This window comes from Crinia signifera, chromosome 4 (assembly GCF_055691185.1).
Source record: "Crinia signifera chromosome 4, ASM5569118v1, whole genome shotgun sequence".
Classification (NCBI taxonomy): domain Eukaryota; kingdom Metazoa; phylum Chordata; class Amphibia; order Anura; family Myobatrachidae; genus Crinia; species Crinia signifera.
Window position 1 is genome coordinate 114,135,082 of NC_139220.1, and position 19,649 is coordinate 114,154,730.

General features: G+C 42.3%; 1 protein-coding gene across 2 annotated transcripts; it reads right to left on the bottom strand.

Moving 5' to 3' along the window:
• Positions 1 to 515: 515 nt before the first annotated feature.
• NFYB (nuclear transcription factor Y subunit beta) lies at positions 516 to 18,960 on the bottom strand. Of its 2 annotated transcripts, none has more exons than XM_083182281.1 (7): positions 18,699 to 18,960; positions 7,632 to 7,725; positions 6,600 to 6,733; positions 3,938 to 4,135; positions 2,192 to 2,273; positions 1,943 to 2,022; positions 516 to 990 (listed from the first exon to the last, which is right to left on the bottom strand). In XM_083182281.1, the coding sequence occupies exons 2-7, from the start codon at positions 7,723 to 7,725 to the stop codon at positions 958 to 960; spliced, it is 621 nt and encodes a 206-aa protein (XP_083038407.1). In that variant the 5' UTR covers positions 18,699 to 18,960; the 3' UTR covers positions 516 to 957. The 2 variants fall into 2 exon arrangements, with proteins under 2 accessions (XP_083038407.1, XP_083038406.1); XM_083182280.1 differs by lacking the exon at positions 18,699 to 18,960 and adding an exon at positions 11,222 to 11,728.
• Positions 18,961 to 19,649: the final 689 nt, after the last annotated feature.

Below are 19,649 nucleotides of genomic sequence, written 5' to 3' on the forward strand. Positions count from 1 at the left end.
TAGACTAATATTTTTAAATTATTCGATTTTCTTATTTTTTTTTCTACTGTGAAACAATGCATCATGATGCACTGCCTTCACAACTGTGGCTGGTATGCTGGGAAGTGTAGTTTCACAGCAGCTGTACGTCCATACATTGCCTGCCCGTTTTCATTATCATCTTCACAGGGTTTATAGCTATAAAGTAACCCAGAATCATGGATATACTATATTCAAATAGGGAAAGCAAAATTAGGGGTTCTTGTAACATAAATTCAGTTTAAGGGCATGTTACTCAACATTAACAGTTGGTAATTACATTTTTACTTTTCTATCCAAAATTATCTACATTTTGATGTAGACTTTTAATTGCCATGTTAACATATTCATTATACTGTACATGGGCAGCCCCTGTATTTGATGTCATGATATGTAATTTAGCATTCACAAAACTACAATACATATGTAACAAGATTATATTTTGGATCCAATGTAACCTAAAAAAAGGGATTTCTGAATTAAAAAAAAAACACCACTTCTGTCATTTTCTTTATTTGATTTACAAAAGAAGTTACATGATTCAATATGAAAATAAGAAACTGTCTACAAATCTCAGACAGTAATAAATCATTAATTTACAGTGCATACAGGAGTCAGAAGAACTCTTGTACAAAAACATATAGGCTAAATGGGTTTAAAATCCAATACTTAAAATTCAAGAAGGGAGGGGAAGTGGGACACAAAAAGTGGAGTTTAACACCCTATATGACCACAAAAGGTGGAGTTTATCAACCTATATGACATGCCCAAGGAAGCTACTTTACAGCAACTTAATATACAAAACAAAATTAAATTAAAAAACATAAAATAAAAATAAAATAAAAACTCTCACTCAATTGCAATTCAACATAGCATTCAAATATATATATAGCTTTCTTCCTGACTCATGTTTGCAAATACAATGGTCAAATTTAAAAATCAGGAGAACTGGATTTGTTGAACACCAGATATCTGTGGAGAAAGGTGAGAGACTATATTAGCAAAGATCCTGTGTTCAACATCCACTTGCATACATAAAGGGGTGTACACACAGAGCGATTTTGAATAAGCAATTTGACTAGATGCACCAGCGATTTTGACTATACTAGAATTAACATACTAGGTTGAGATTTAATTGCAGATCGCCTAGTGAATATCTCCCTCAGCAGTGAATACCAGCGATTTTGACTAGACAGCCAGCGATCTAATCAAAATATTCTTGCCTGGCAACTCTTTTTATACTAAGCGACGTTATAGGGAGATTTGTCTAACCTTGACAGAGATCTTTACTAACCTTCTAAGCAATTTTGACTATGTAGTCAAAATAGCTTAGAAGAATCTCTCAGTGTGTACACCACTTAACACAGTGAACATAATGTTTGCATTCTCTCAATGTTACCTGGTAGAAATTTAGCACATAGAAAGCCTGATTTGTGAATGACAAACTAATCTGAGCCAGGGGCAGTTGAGTAATATAATCCTTGTACAGGACGGGCACAGTCTTTTTATTTTGGATTATTATTGCTGTCAAAGTTTTTATGTAAACTGAATAGATATGTATCCATATTGAAATCAATTGGTTGCTATAACCAACACATGTTTTCCTCATTTGAATGCATACCAAATTTTTCAGTTGTTAATAGGACTTTCAACAAATAACTTAAGTAAACTTTAATGCAGGGCTGGGCAATTGCGGCCCTCCAGATGTTGAGGAACTACACATCCCAGCATGCCTTGCATCAGTTTCAGCATTGCCACATAGCAAAACTAATGCAAAGCATCCTGGGATGTGTAGTTCCTCAACATCTGGAGGGCCGCAATTGCCCAGCCCTGCTTTAATGGTCTTTCAAAAGACATTTTTCTAAAATAAAAATAAAGTGACAAACTAATGTAAGGTTTAAAAAAAACAAAAAAAAAACCATACCTGTTGATATGAGGTTGTATAAACCATAACATTTGGTTGCTGTCCATCTGTAGTTATTAAGCCAGCTGGTAACTGGCTTGCTATAAAGTAAAAGAAAACAAAACAATCTGTTAGTAGAAGCTAAAAAATAAATAAAAACCCACACACATATATATATATATATATATATATATATATATATATATATATATATATATATATATATTCACCAAAAGTGTGTTTATTTGCCCTACACCCAAATTCACTTACTGAAGGCTTCCTCTGTAAGTTCCTCTCCAAGGCCATCAGCTGCTGTGACCGTACCACCAATGCCTTTTTCTCCTTTCATTGCCTTTTAGAAAGGAAAAATTGGTAAATGACTGTTTACTATGGTTGTTATTTCTGTATTAAAAGTAGTCATAGACGGGTTACTGAAACTACAAAATTAGCATTCAATCTGAAATGCAGAATATGCTATTACCCTTTATATTCTTTTTTTAAACTAAGAAATAATTTTGGCCTAGAACAATGCGATATCAGATTCCATCTCTAATCTTTTACCCAGCAACTGCTATCAGCAGTGTTTTTACTTAGACAGGTTTCCATGATGATGATATTTTTTCATTTGAGGTAATCACCATTACCCTTCTCACACCGCAACTCGCACCCGGGTAATTACCGGGTTGGTGCCTGCTAGGCCCTCTGTATAATTGGCCACCCGGGTTTAATGTGAAAGCAACGGACCAGGGATCAGACCCATTTGCGATCTGAAAGGGATATAAACTTCTGCCTTTATAACCAAAATCAGTTCTGGTCTTCCTATTCTTGCACGATCGATTAAGCAATGATAAAATTGTACTGTAAGTAAACATTTAGTAACAGAGTGTGTACCTTTCCACTCACACAGCTGTGTGGCTTGAAAGGTCTACGGGGTTTAGGTAAATCATTAATAATTAGACATGCAAAAGGTTGACATGAAAAATGTAGACACATGAAAGGTAGACATAAGTGTTTTTTTGTGTCTGCGTCGACACGGACCCCCAATTATTGTGCAGCATGGTGAGCGACTGTAGGCATGGTGCCTCGCTCCGCTGGGCATACTTTACTGTTTCCAATCACAGGTATGTAAACTTTCAAAAAGTAAAAAAAAAAACCTTATTCATGTCAAACTTTTTGATTGGATCAAACTTCTGTTGAAGTCTACCATTTCCACATGGACCTAGACACTGTGTCACAGGTCTTCAACCTGTGGCCCTCCAGATGTTGTGGAACTACATATCCCAGCATGCCCTGAGGTTTTTTGGCATGCTTTTATAGGAAAAAATGTGGCAATGCATGTTGGAACATGTAGTTTCACAACATCTGGAGGGCCACAGGTTGAAGACCCATGGATCTATCAACCGGACAGCATGTGTGTATACCAATAGGCACAGAGTGTCTATCTTACGCAAGCATGTAACTATTCAATATGTTGGCTAATTGGTATTACAAATGATCAACAAGCAAGTCATAATAAAAGGCACCTTCACTGCACAATATTTACAAGTTTACACATATGGGGGTATTCAATACTGGATGCTATTTCCGCCGGGCGGAAATAGCAGCCAACAGTATTGAATGCAACAAAAATCTGTATCGTCGGAAACGGACGCTAGATTGACAAATCCGCAGTCGTTTCCAACTATCGGCACCGGTTTTCCCTGATGCCGAGACTAGACGACTGTCATTGAATACCCCCCTATATCTTTATACACAAACCTACAAACACACAGAGATGTCCGGGAAGAAGTTTTGGCTGTACCACCAGCAATTCACATGCTTTCCGCATTAGTGACTGCATCCTATAACCAAGCACCTGTTAAAAATAGATGGGTATAGCCATTTTTCATTTATATTAATAGGAGCGCTGCTATGGCAGGTGAGGACATCCCATCTCTATTCTAATAGATACATAGTTGTTCCGAAATAGTGGGGTGACCATAGAGGTGTGCCTTCCTCCACGAGCACTGTACCAACCTCTCTAAATTTCTGAAGATATAATTTTAATGGTTCCACATAACTATCAAATCCTAAGGTGGACATAGCAAACAGGATGTCTTCTCCATTGATGGTCTTTCTCTTCTCTTGATGACACCGCTCACTGGCCTCAGACGTTATAAAGCTTATAAATTCACTGACACATTCCTGGACACATTCCTTGGCATCTTTTGCGATCTGACAAAAAAAAAAAAGTGAGAGGCAGTTTATTCAAGGAGGGTAGATGACTATATTAAAAGTAACACAATTCTTCTGTAAATACCATAATATGTTAACACCCTTTCCTTGCCCAAAAAGATCAGACTGAAAGCTATTCTTATTTCAATAGTAGTGCTCACAACAATGGCAAAAAACTGTAACAGTATTTACAAGAATGCCTACAGTCAACAACATAAAAAAAAAACTTTCTGCCAAGCAATTAATTACTGATAAAGCATTTCCTTATGCTCACATGCATATTATTGCACCATGGAAAAGCGCTGAGGCACAAAGCTAGCAAGTAGAACAGGGCTGGGCAACACCGGCCCTCCAGGTGTTGATGAACTACACATCCCAGCATACTTTGCATCAGTTTCAGCATGGCCACATAGCAAAACTAATGCAAAGCATCCTGGGATGTGTAGTTCATTAACATCTGGAGGGCCGGTGTTGCCCAGCCCTGAAGTAGAATGTTCATTGCATTATACTTAGAAATGTCATAATATAAGGGGAGAAACCACCACAGTATGCTTCCATTATTTTATTATTTCATTTGTGCACACTTTGAACACGCAAATAGGTAGGTATTAAAACTAGAGAAATCTTTGGGATGAAGAAAATTAAAAGTAATTGAGTTATTTACCCGTAACAGATCTTAAGGCTTCTCTGGTAACTTACATCTACCATAAATACATTAAAAGAACAGACTAATCCATTAAATAAAATCACTTTGCCACACACACCAGGTGTCACCCCAAACATCGCTGGCTGGGAATTAATGGCAGTGGGTGTGGCTCCCCTGTTTGAATGTTGGACTGCACTGCAGCCCCTCCTAGATCCACCAATGTTTATACTCACATTTAGGAATACAAAAAAAAAAAAAAACAGTAAAGGTGCCCACAGACGCTACAATTATCGAATGCGTTTTGTACTTTTTAAGCACAAATTGCATCTTATGTACAATTATTGGATGGTGTTTATGTTCCCTGGAGCCCGATATTGTATGTCTAAAAAAGTACGTGCTGCACATACTTTTTAGACTACATCTGAAATTTAACATTACAAACATGGGTTCATCACATGCATCCAAGTGCACATCTCATAGCAAGCTGGAAGAAAAATTGTATAGAACCATTGTACAGTCAAAAACGCATAGCACAGTACAATTGTAGCGTTTGTGGGCACCTTAAAAGTCACCTTTAATTGTATAAGCAAAATACAGTGTAGTTTAGAAGGTCATTATTGCTGCATGTCACATTTATATTTCAATGGAATCAGAAAACGAAGACATGTATTGGCTAAAGACAGCCATACATCTACAGATCGATTGTCATATTGGGCTGGTTGGAACAAAATCCTGGTAATGGATGAGAGTAAATTACAGTTGACCATTTGCTTTGAAATGCTGGAAAACTGCCAAACCGCCCTTCAGATGCTACCAGGTTTTTGTTCCAACCAGCCCATCTGACAATCGATCTGTAGATGTATGGCCAGCTTAAGAATTGTGAAAGTATGAAACAAAATCATTCTAAAAATCTTGCTAAAAATTTAATTCTGATGAACAAGTCATGTCCTGCATATTAACAAACTTCTTTCTTTAAATTAATGTTACTGTCTAAACTTTCTAAATGTTATATAATTATAAGCAATGGTGAATAGGAATGAATGGCTCTTCTCTAGTATGTTTCCCACAGGAAATACACACAAATAGAGATCTAGCTCCACACCTCTTCTTTTAGAAACATTATCAACTTAAGTCATAATTACTCTATACCAGCGGTTCTCAAACTGTGGGCCCTGACCCCAAAGTGAGTCCAGACCTTCTCAGCATGGGGTCGCGACTCCATGCTGCTGACCATCAGGCTGATGAGTTTTCTAATCTCAGTCAGTGATTCAAGGAGTCTGTTGAATTGTACTTTAGACTCCTCACATCATTGTGTGCCTCCACAATGCTGCCATGTATGTGCTGTCTGCCGACTACACGTGTGATGGGTTATGGTATAGCAGACTCCTCCCATCACTCTGTGCCTCCACAATGCTGCCATGTATGTGCTGTCTGCTGACTACACATGTGATGGGTTATGGTATATTAGACTCCTCCCATCACTCTGTGGCTCCACAATGCTGCCATGTATGTGCTGTCTGCTGACTACACATGTGATGGGTTATGGTATATTAGACTCCTCCCATCACTCTGTGCCTCCACAATGCTGCCATGTATGTGCTGTCTGCTGACTACACATGTGATGGGTTATGGTATATTAGACTCCTCCCATCACTCTGTGCCTCCACAATGCTGCCATGTATGTGCGGTCTGCTGACCTCACATGTGTTGCGACCATTCTGTGGTAAACTGCTGCGGTCCTGTAATTATTTTTATTGTTTGATGGGGTCCCATGCTCTATACGGTATGTCAGAAAACAAAAATAGAATGTGACATTACTTTTCCTGTTTGTGGTATGGCGTTTTTCATTATCCTTGCCACGTTGGCGATTGGAAGATAAATATCTTGTTCTCTGAAACTTTCTTTAGAGCCATTTGTGTCATCTGGGTCATTTAAACTGTCTTCTGTGTCTCCTGAAACAATTACAAGGTTATACGTGTAACTTAGCAATGCTCTGTCACGTTGCTGTAAATAATGCAGCTGAAAATTATTTCTATACAGTATAAGGAAGGTGGAGCTTGTTGTACTGTACATTACTACAATCATCTCAGTTACTAGATATAAAATCCAAATCAGAGTATTGACTGTCATAGGCATCCTAATACCAACTGGGATCTAGTGAAATACACAGTGGGCCACAGCAAATGCTGGCCCATATACGCAGCATAATAAAGCATAGCAACACTAAGTTCTCATATGAGTTTGTTGGTTGTAATTTGCATAGCAATATGCAATGCCCAACATATGGCAGACAGATCCTAGGTTGTGACCTAGTATGGAATGTCTAGGTCTAGAACAGTATTACAATTTCAGATTATTTACTAGTTAAATAGAATTTATGGAGGACCTAACATAGCCTATCAATGTAACAACATTGTCAGGAACAGTTATGTATGCTTTCTGTTTTAAATATAGACACAACAAATATATACAATAAATAATACATCCAAATAGTGTTAATTGGCCCATCCATCAAGCAAGTATTGGGGCAATTTCCTGATTTTCCAATGACATGGTTGGTCAGCAAAATCCAACTTAATTCACAGATTTACACCAAATAAAGATTGCAATCAACAAGCTGAAGATTTTGCTGATTCCATAACATTGGACTCCACCTATTGGCAGAATGGAGAATTGCAATTAAGAATATATTTATTTATTTTTATTTATTAACCGTTTCTTATAAAACAGGGTATTTACAGACAGTCAAATGGCAGGAGGGCCCTGCTCGCAAGTTTACAATCTATAGGGAATATATAAGTAAACATTTACAATCTAGAAAATTAGAGGTTATTTGGCTTTGGGACTTACCATCGTGGGGTTGTATGACATAATGACTTCCGCCAATATAGTCTGCAGAAATTCCTAACTGGGACGTATCTGTTGTAGAGCTATCGCCGTCCATCTGCAAATAGGAATATAAACAAAAAAAAAAAGTAAAATTTACCTTGCATGTCAATAGACCTCATCTGTCAGATTACCACTACACAATGAGATGTCATGGCTAGGCAAAACAGTGTTTAAAAGGAGAGGTCCAGTTCCTTTAGCCTTTTTTGCAAATCTAAAAGTTTAGGTCAGGGAGTAAAGGTGCCCACACACTAGAAAGATCTGCGATCATAAGATGTGCGCATAAATTAGCCTTCAAATCTTTTGTCCGATCTGGACAAAAGATTTCAGGCAAGTGCACATCTTTACCAAAGATTTTTCTTAAGATCCCGTGTGCGTTCCTATGGATCTTTTGTGAAATCTTCTGATCTTTTGTGCAGCACGAAAGATCAGAAGATTTAGCAAAAGATCCACGGGAGCGAGCATCGTCCGATTTTCGACCGATTATCGGTAAATATCGGCCGATTTATCGAAAATCGGCCAATCGGCCCAAAAATCGTTCTAGTGTGTGGGCACCTTAAGCTACAAACACATGAAAGTATTGCAGTAATAGTTACGACTGCATGACAGAATAGGAATACAACCGCAACCATTCAAAATCGTAGAGATTGCTAAGCAGCAGGCTAAAACACTTAAGGTGCCCACACACTAGAAAGATCTGCGCATAAATTAGCCTTCAAATCTTTTGTCCAATCTGGACAAAAGATTTCAGGCAAGCGCACATCTTTACCAAAGATTTTTCTTAAGATCCCGTGTGCGTTCCTATGGATCTTTTGTGCAGCACGTAAGATCAGAAGATTTAGCAAAAGATCCACGGGAGCGAGCATCGGCCGATTTTCGACCGATGTTTGACCGATTATCGGTAAATATCGGCCGATATATCGGCCGATTTATCGAAAATCGGCCAAACGGCCCAAAAATCGTTCTAGTGTGTGGGCACCTTTAGGGCCTTATTTTGGTTCATTCTTTCTGACAAAATCCTTCTTAAGGTGCCCACACACTAGAACGATTTTTGGGCCGATTGGCCGATAATCGGTCGAAAATCGGCCGATGCTCGCTCCCGTGGATCTTTTGCTAAATCTTCTGATCTTACGTGCTGCACAAAAGATCAGAAGATTTAACAAAAGATCCATAGGAACGCACACGGGATCTTAAGAAAAATCTTTGGTAAAGATGTGCGCTTGCCTGAAATCTTTTGTCCAGATCGGACAAAAGATTTGAAGGCTAATTTATGCGCACATCTTATGATCGCAGATCTTTCTAGTGTGTGGGCACCTTAAGATGGACAAAACCATGTGCACTGCAGGGGGGCAGATGTAACGTGCAGAGAGAATTAGATTTGGGTGAGTAATTTTGTTTCTGTGCAGGGAAAATACTGACTGCTTTATTTTTTACACTGCAATATAGATCTCACTTTGCAGTAAAACCCCACCCAAATCTAATTCTCTCTGCACAAGTAACACCTGCCCCACCTGCAGTGCACATGGTTTTGCCCATCTAAGAAGGATTTTGTCAGAAAGAATGAACCAAAATAAGGCCCCTAGTCACAGAGACTGACAGGGCAAGACTTGACTTCGGGGCCAATTCAGACCTGATCGACGGGCTGCAACTTTTTGCAGTCCTACGATCAGTTGGCCCCCTCCCTGCCTGAGAGAAGGGCTGTTCCTGTGCAGGGCTGCAAATGGCTCACCATCGAATGGATTCTATTCTATTCTCCCCTCCCACGCTACCTACTTGAGGAAGTCAGCAGGCCTCCCTCCCAATGGACAGGCTGCGTTTTATTTGTGCAACACTCCCAGAAAACACTGGCTGGCTGCCAACCCCTAGTTCGCTATGCTTCAGGCCAGCTGTGTTTGGCACACTTTACCATTTCCAATTGGAAGCCATGTGGATGGTGAATTTTTTTTTTAAAGAGACATATTGGGGCAAATGTATTAAGCTTTAACAAGAGATAAATCCATGGGTGATAAGGAGAGATAAACGTCCAGCCAATCACCTGCTAACTGCCATGTTACCGCCTGTGTTTGAAAAAAGTCAGTAAGGAGCTGATTGGCTGAATGTTTAGCTCTCCTTATCACGTTTGCATTTATCTCTTGTTAAGGCTTAATACATCTGCCCCATTGTCCCTCAACCTAGACACTGCTGACCTATCATCCTGATCCCGAGGAGGCAGCAAATGCTTAATACATATTTGCACTTAATCTTAATATACATTAGTTTGAACTGGTATGAAGTTCCCTTCCATTAATTTTCTTTTCTTTTTTTTTTAAGGGTTTGCCTACGTGGAAGAATTATGCTGCTATTGTGAAATATACATAACATACACATTCAGCAAACTAGTTCAAGGATAGTCCTGGCCGGATTTAGGGGGTTATTCTGGTTCACTCGGAAAGGCACAATCACTCTCGAATGGACAAAACCATGTGCACTGCAGGTGGGGCTGATGTAACTTGTGCAGAGAGAGTTAGATTTGGGCGAGTTATTGTTTCTGTGCAGGGTAAATACTGGCTGCTTTATTTTTACACTGCAATATAGATATAAGTTTGAAGTACACCTCCACCCAAATCTAACTCACTGCACGTTACATCAACCCCATCTGCAGTGCATAATAGTGTTCCCGCTAGTCTGTTTTAGCAGAGCGCTGCACCCTGCCCGATTTTTAAAAGGGCAAAATACTCCCTGCCCCTCTAGCAGCGCCCCGCTAAAACAGCCTCACAGGGAATAACCCCCTAAGACAGGTAGGGGCCCAGGGTAAAGGAGGTTGTGGGAGCCACCACTAACACACACACACACACCTCTACCTGTCCAGAGCTGAGAAGAAGCAGGGACAGCATGTCTGGACAGTGATACTGGATTTCCATACACACTAACACAGTCTGAAGTATTAGGGTGAAATCCAGCAACATTTACATTGTGCATAGACAACATTATTAAATGGCCTAAAACAGTTTTTATTAGGCTAGATCAGATTTCACCTCCTATGGAGAAGTAATCCACAACACTATCGATATTCACAAATGTGATATCGATATAACTACTCCTCTACAACGTGGGGGAAAATGTGGTAGCAGGATATGAAGAGGTGATGGCAGGTGGAGAAAAATAAACCAAACTTCATTTTATTATAGACACTATATGGAAAAAAGTAAATCGGTAACTCCAGATTAAGATTAATGCTGGGTACACACTAGGACGACTAGGGCCCGATCCCCTCAATCTAGATCCAATGCCGACCAATTGGATGTAGATTGTGTGGTGATTGGGCCCTTTTCTGTCCTGGTGTGGACCGATACCGATCCGATGCGCGGTCCCGTGGGTCGGTCGTTATTGAGATCCTACCAGCAGGTAGGATCTCAATGACGACCATACAGCCGGGTACGGGTCGCCATTGGATCGGACCCGCTCACGATGTGCATCGTGAGCGGGTCGTCCTGGTGTGTACCCTACATTAATCCCACGCACCTAGCATTGGTTAAAAAAAATATCTATATTTGGAGTGACGTATCACACTATACCATTTGACAGATGAATCTGACTTTGTAAAACTCCAGCAGAAAGCTTCCTGTCAGCTGTTTGGTGGAGGGAAGTTTTTTTTTTTCTTGCGGTCTCTTTTCATAGTTTAGCTTGTGCCAAACAATGCAGGAAAGTCTTCATGATACAGTACACAATGCCATCCTAGAAAATGATCAGTCTGTGAGGCAAGGCCCATTCCCATTATAGAATGGCATAACCCCACATGTTAACATCCTCAATACATTTTTGTCCAGCGAAGTCAAGTTCCTGCATACCAAAGCCTGGACCTCAACCAGACTGAACTTTCCCAGTTAGGCCAACATTAGGGCCCAACCTTACTAATGTGACTCAATGGCCCATATCCAATTGATTTTGGGGGGTATTCATGCTGTGCTATTTCAGACGGCGGAAATACACCCCTTTCAGATTGCAAAAGCAGGGTTGGACAAGGGGTAATAGCGGCAATCGCCTATTCAATGTTGCAGTTTTTGAAAGTATTGAAGGCTTTCAGATTGGGCTTTTTTTTTTTTTTTTTTATGTCGAATCTGAATTGTTGGAAACATACGCTGTCAAATTTGTGGCCGATTCTGGCAATTTAGCACCGGTTTCCGACAACACGACCATTTCAAACACTCGGTACACTGAATACAGACGGTTAATTTACAGTTGGAATGGGTCGAAAATGGCTGTGAATCAGACTGTCTGGAATATCCAGACAGTCGGATTGGATAATGAATATCCCCATTGTCTGGAAAAAAAGTCATGCAAACCTCTGCAACAATTTTGGATTACCTCAGGCAAGTATGCTTCCAATACGCAATTTAAAAATGCCAAAATCCAGCGGGAGGTGAATTTGGAACACAGCAGGCAGCCTGCCAACACTGTTTGCATGAACAGTGTAGTGCTTGTGCTGGCAGCAGGTGCCTGGTGGTTAGTTTATTGTAGGAAGTGTGTGCAAGATGCAGGGTTAGAGAATTGTACCTGTTCCCTGCCAGTCTCTGGAAGCTGCCTGCTATGCAGGAGAGAAGAACCAGAGGAGGTGGCAGACCTTCAGAAGATGAGTAGTTAGACTAAAGGCCCATACACACTGGGCGACTAAGCTGCAAGCCACTCAAAACAGCATGTTTGAGCGGCTTTCAGCTCAAAGCCGCCCAGTGTGTATGCCTGAGCGGTGAGCGCTGCTGTGCGCTCCCGTATCATTGCTGGGAAAGCCGTTCATCTACCGGTTATACAAGCAGATGAGCGGCGTTGAGGACGGCTTTGCATAGCTCTGCGCTATGCAACACCGTCCTCCCCCATCCATCGGCGCCGGGCAGGGGGAAAGCCGCTCAGTGTGTATGCACTGAGCGGCTTTCCCCGCAGCGGTGATTGACATCATCGCTGTCCATAGTCGCCCAGTGTGTATGGACCTTTAAAACTAGTTGGAAACTTCCATTTGCTTAGTCATTAGGGAATGGTGCAGCAGCAGTTCCCCACCATTTTTTTGGTTGTGCTCCATGGCTTCTAGAAGAAAAAAAAAAGGTTACAAAAAAAAAATTTTTTTATCAGAAACCTCACATCCAACTGACTAGCAAGAAATTACCTGTATATGCCAGATTTGTTATTCTGACAATTAAATGAATATGTTCCAATGGCTGGGAATCCCCACAGCTATATCCCAGAAGCTAGAAGAATGATTTTCCCAAAACATCAAGACTCCTACAGAAGCAAACCCCTAAACTGGATGTTTGCCAGTGTTTATTTAGTTCATTGGGTTGTGAACCTGACACTACTGATTTATTCACAATATTTTAAAGGGCAATACTTTTACTAGCTAGATGATGGGTAGTAAAAGCATTGCCCTTTTAAATAATCATGCATTAACAGGATTAGAAGCGCCTGGTTTTACAGCCCACTGCTCGCTATAAAAGCCCTGTACACACAGGGCAATTTAAGCCATTATTGCTGAGCGAACATATCGCCAGTGTGTTTTTTCATGTTGTGGATGATAAATTGTTAGGAGCGCACTCCCGCAGCCAGCCAGCCAGCCCTTAATGGTCGCAGGAGCAAGCTCCTGCAATTATGGCTAAAAATTGCTGGGCACTTGTGCTCAATGTACTGTACACCAGCGACCTCTAGTGAAAATGAGGAAGAGACAGAATAGTTTGCTATTTTTAGCCAAAGTTGCTGGTCGCTGATGAAAATTATACACCAAGCAATACATTGCTGAGATATTAAGCCAAAATTGCTCAGCAACCATATTGCACCGTGTGTACACACCTTAATATCTAGCACACACGTGTGCTCTCAGGCATGAGGAGTAGGGTCATGAGCAAGTACTTTGTCTAGATACTAGAGCTATTACTGCTCAATTTTAAGGCAGAAGCCAGTTAAAGTATTAAAGGGATACAAGCCATGTGCGCTTTTCACTGCATCATGGTTCAGTTCCTAGCCTATAATTTCTGACAGCACACTATGGTTTTTTTTGTGCATGAAAAGCTTGAACACAGCTTCTGCTGAGATATCTGCAATTATCTTCATATGAGCGACGACACCATCAATTATAATTTACAACAGTTTAAACTCATTAATTTAGATATCTTTATTGAGAGAAAGAACATAACAAGGATATATTTATGAACGCCAGTAAATTAGACTTTATATTTTACAAAGTTCCCGCACCAGGATCATTTTTTATATTGTATTAACCAGGAGAGAAATATTTTGTATATGTATGTTCTGATCAATAAATAGGAGGGAAAGGGAAACCAATTTGAAGGGGATGCACTCCTCTCTCCACAGAAAAAAAGTGTAGTTTTAAATTTTTATTAAAATATATATTCTTTATTTCTAGATTATTAAAATGAATTCTTATGTTACATATAATATAGTAAATTTGAACAAAATATGTGTACAAACAGAAGTGAATCCAGTCCTTAATCGCATTACTAAACCTAACAATAACATATAAAACAGTCTACTGAATTTTATATGTTTTGTAAAAAAAAAAAAAAAAAAAAAAAAAAAAATTGTCCTAGAAGTGTCCGGAAATAACATATACGGTACTTGTTTCCTAGCACGGTGCCACCGATTTTAATTGTATTGATCTCGGCCGCAAAAATCGCGTCGATCGCATGCCAACCAAATCGCATGCGATGTACACGATTTTTACATTGGAATCAATGTAAAAAGCCCCAAAACCCCCCCTTTTCATAGCAACCCCCCCCCCCCGATGGGTGAAATGGCTCTCCATTGTTAACGCCACCCCACTATTGACGCCAACCCGAAGCGTGGCGAGCGGCGGCGGTACGCGTCCTCCGACCTTTTCACTACCCCCACTACCCACATCGGCGTGGAGTTGATTTTACAAAGTGTGGCGAGGGGACGCGCATAACTTCACAGGTATACGCGGTGGCTCGCCACACTTTATCAAATCAACTTGACGTGGATAGTGGGGGTATGAAAAGGTCAGAGGACGTGTACCGCTGCGCTCACCACGTTTCGGGATGGCGTCAATAGTGGGGTGTCATTAACAATGGGGGGGGGGGGGTATTAACCATACTTAATACCCATGAGGGGGCATATACAATGAGAAATTGTCCCTTTTCCCATTGTTCCCTATGTCAAATTGCATCCATCGCATGCCATTATAATGGCATGCGATCAACGCAATTTTAACTTTAGAACTCATTTAACACTGTTCTCTATGGGAAAATTGCGTTGGTCGCATCACAGGCCATTATAATGGCCCGCGATGGATGCGATCAACACAATTTTCTCTTTACCGGCAATTAAAGCTGGTAATTGACAGAAAATCGCGTCCATCGCATGCCTTAACTTAAGGCATGCGATCAACCCCGACGGGCGCCGTGCTAGGAAACAAGTACCACTTATACTCTAGGCAGGGCACCATGACTAAAGGTTTTACAATCACTTGGCTAATATCCCACCCCCCCCCCCCCCCCCCGCCACACACACACACACACAATAAAAATGCGCAGGATGTAACGGCTTTGTATATTTTAGAACAAAAAATATTTATTAATCAATTGCCTTAACCTGGGAACTACATAGCAAGGAAGATTGGTTGCTATGGTAACTTCTGAACTCTAGGTTTGATACATCCCCCCCCCCCCCCCCATGTACCTTAAACGCACATAAGAACATTTGTTCAAGATAATACCAATACAACTAAAAAAGTACAAAGTATTACCAGCAGATGAGCGGCTTTGAAGACGGCTTTGCATAGCGCTGCGCTATGCAAAGCAGTCCTCTCCCCGCTGATAGCACCGGGTAGGGGGGAAGCTCCTCAGTGTGTATGCACGATACATCACTGTGATACCGATCATCGCTGTCCATACACGCTGATTACAGAGCCTGTATTAACATGGCCATGTTTACAAGATCTATTAACTATTTTGACAGCATTCTAAGCTGCAGTCACACTAATACCCCATTTAACACCAAGCTTCTGATATTGCAGGGCAACCTGGTTCCTGACTTGGTGTGACAGTGGGCCAGATGTAGCAAGCTTCAAAAAGTGAAGAGAGTGATAAACAGCTAGCCAATCAGCTCCTAACTGCCATGTTATGCCATTTAAACTACATAAGATTTGTACTAGACAACAATATGTAATTTAAATATGTAAAGTAGGCAATTCCCAATACAGGGTGCGTTTGAACTTGATGTAGTACAAAAATACCTGCACATACTATTTTGCCTTGCCATATGGACTACACAGTAGCATGCATCACATGGCAAAATAAACAGTGCCATTTGAACTAAAAAATTCAAATCACATGCGAGAATTGTTCAATATGTGGGCACATTAAAACAACTGGAGATCACTGGACAATATGCAATTGATGTATTTCTGTGCGCTGATCACAACTATTAAGGTCAGCTTTAGCCACAAATAGCAACCCGGCTCAAATGGGCGACTTTTCGTCGCAAGACATTTAAATAACTCTGTTGGACGCCCCCTAGTGGTTGCCAACTGCACAACAAATTAAATCTGGCCCAGAAAGTCACATCACCAGCAGATAAGAGACTAAACTGGTGCATAAAGTATCTACCCGGCAATATCCAGGGTCCAGCAGCCTGTGATGTAAATGTGGTTTCAGCAGCTGTGACATGGCTTAAAAACATGTTCAGTAACCAGGTTGGACTTGGGATTTTGGTATGAATGGAGGAATACCTAAAGAAAGCAGAAAAGGCATGCACCTGACTATTTAACAGGCCAGCTAAACCAGAATTTATTTATTTTTTTAACTCAAACGGATAAAGAATTACCGGTACTTGTGTAGTTTCATGGTGCCGTGCGTCCGAGTCCCCTTGCGGGGATCACTTTGCTCGCCCACGCTGCGGGCTCAATGGCTTGCTACGCTATCTAAAATCAACTCCATGCCAACATGGATAGTGGGGATATGAACTATCCATGTTGGCATGGAGTTAAGTTACTTTATTTTGGATAGATTGTGCAGAGAGTAGAACCCAGAAGTAGCACGGCGCCATGAAACTACACAAGTACGAATTACCAAGTACTGTACATCGCACATAAACATATGTCTTAAACCTACTGGTGTTAATTACATTTGTTTTTCTAGCATTTAAAATGTTTGTAAGGCATGTAAGGTATATGCCATGATCAACACTACAGGTACACCATTTTTCACACAGAATCCGAAAAATATTGCCCCTCCTTCAGGAATCAGTAGCAGGAGATCATGAGTGCCAGCACAAGGGGACCAAGTTTTCACCTTCACTAAAATGAAAAATCGTAGGTCACAGAATGGGAGATAAAATGGCAATCTCAGTTCCCTTCCTTCAATCCTGTGCAATACAAACTTGGGAGATGGGAGTCCAATGATGGTAGAATACAACACTTTTATCTTGGTTTCTAGTAATTCAGATGCCTGGTTTCAAGAGTAATGTGCTTGCAATAGTACTGCTTAACATAGTGAAAAAGTATCAATGATGAACATTTTGTTTTACACAACAAAAAAAAAAAAAAAAAAAAAAAAAAGCAACCACACTGTTTGTAAATAATTTGAACAAAACAAAGTGATAGCACAAATATACAATTCAGGAGCCTGAAAATTATTATTTATAAGCACTCCGGTAGTATAGCCATCCCAACAGCAAACAATAAACCACCATTCAGTGACATGCCACAGTAATTGGTTTCTAGGATTTGTCTAAACTGGCATATTATTATGTAGACATGTCAAGACAGGAATATGCCCTTGGCACATTCTGTGTGAGTGGAATATGACAAAGCACCGAGATAGTCTGTGTTTATGTACCACTCGGTGAGGGTCAGCACTTTCTTTTTCTTTCGATATGATTCCCATCTGCAGTGCCTGCTACACAGCGTACACCGGGCAGCTCAGGCTGCTCTGTACCAATGCCATCCATGGAGGAGAGTGAGGGTGGTGGGACAGGATCTGCAGAACCCATCCGCTATTGATATACATGAAATCAGCCATATAGCACAGGCGATGCATAGCCAGCTCTACAATATTGAGAATTTCCCGGGACACACAGAACGCCTGTGATACTACCGCTGAGACGTGTATACAGAGAATGCGGACACCCCAATGGTACACGCATCTCTACCACCACAGCACGCAGAGGCAACAGCATTGCAACCATGAAAGACAAGCTGATATTAAATAGGTGTAAAGAAATGAGCTGTGCACAGCAGGAGCGTTGCCGCCACATCCCAGCATACAGTCCTATCTCATGTACAGGCAGCAGATGGGAGACATACTGATTACATGCACTGCACACACATGCCGTCTTCCCAGCGCTATGCCATACACACAGTCATAGGAAACCCGACAGCATAGATCAGGGCATGAGTGCGGCCAGCCCACAGCGCGGGCACTGCTCCCGGGGATGGGGGAGGATGAGGCAGCCAGGAATCAGGCACCAGGGGTATGAGGCAGAGGCGACACGGCGAGCAGCCCCCACACAGCCGCACGGAGACAATAGAGGGGAGGCTGCAGCGAGTACAGGGCAGCTGCTCCCTCTCCCGCCACCGCACTGCTCCCTCCCCACCCCTTCCCCGCCGTGCCCGGCTACCCCCACAACCGGCAGGTACCGGGCACCCGTGGGTATATTTCCCGGACCCACGCATACAGCCCGGGGATATGCAGTATATCGCACCCCGCCCCGCACCGATTCCGGGAACCCCCGCCTGCCGCACACGGTGTACACCGGCACGGGGACCGGAGCCAAGACGCCGGGCCTTGCTGCACCGTATCCCCGGAGTCTCCTGGGCGCATTCGCCGAGGCGGCCGGAGGCTTCGGGGAAGAGAGCGCGGCGCGGGTAGCCGGGCAGCTGACAATGGGTGACGTGCCGGGGACGCCCGGTGCCTCCGTACTGGCTCAGGCACGGAAATGAGGCGGGCGGCACACGCACTGGCGGCTCCGGACATTTCATTGAGCTGCGGGGAGGAATCGGTTAGCGATCATTGGCCGAAGCCAGGCACAAACCTCCAGTGCGGCCCTGGTTGGCTCCCTGCACGAATCGGCTGTTTGGTTGGACAGAAAATGGCTGCGAAGGAGCCAGTCCCAGCGCGGAGCGGCGCTTCCGGGACTCGGGCTGCCCTCCCTCCGATCACTCTCCAGGGCTGCTGTTCCAAGGGGAGGGCGACACCCCCTCCACTGCTCTCACTGCGCAGACACCAAGCTTTTCCACCCACTAACCAATCCCCAGCCTCCGCTCTTCCAACAGCTGTGTATTCCTCCCACGGTTCGGGCTGTTCCGGAGATAGCGTTTCCCCTCAGTGTGCTGACTGAGCTATGAAAGAGCGCGTTCCAGCCAGCACCCTCCCCCCTAAGCGCGCTCTTCTAAGTAAAGCGCGCACCTCCCTCTGACTCCTTACTGCTGCGTGTGGTACATACACTACACTGAGCTGCACTCCCGTCCCTATGCCAGAGCAGCAGCTACAGTAGTGTGACGGCTGTTATCTGCTCAGCGCTGCAGGGCTCGAGAGGCTGTTCCTACTAACTAGTACCACTCCCTGCAATCAAGCTAGACCCAAAGAGGGTGTCTGTATGTACTGTACTTCTGTCATTTCTATATCTAGCAGAGACACTCTGTATATTATAGGTACACACTGTGAGCGTGTGTGTGGTGTGTCTGTGTGTACACACACTCATGGGGCAGCACGGATAGTGTAATGGTTAGCATTACTGCCTCTCAGCTCTGAGGTTAAGGGTTTGATTCCCACAATGACCCTAACTGTGCGGAGTTTGTATATTCTCCCTGTGCTTCTGTGGGTTTTTCCAGGTATTGTGGTTTCTTCCCACTGGTATGGGTCATTGGGTTAAAATGAGGGAAGGTTGGCATGGGCTTAGGTTGACACAAGCCCAACCATTGACAGTCAAAAGGTTGACGTTGGATCTTTCACTTTTTTTTTATCCCGAATATGGACACTACAT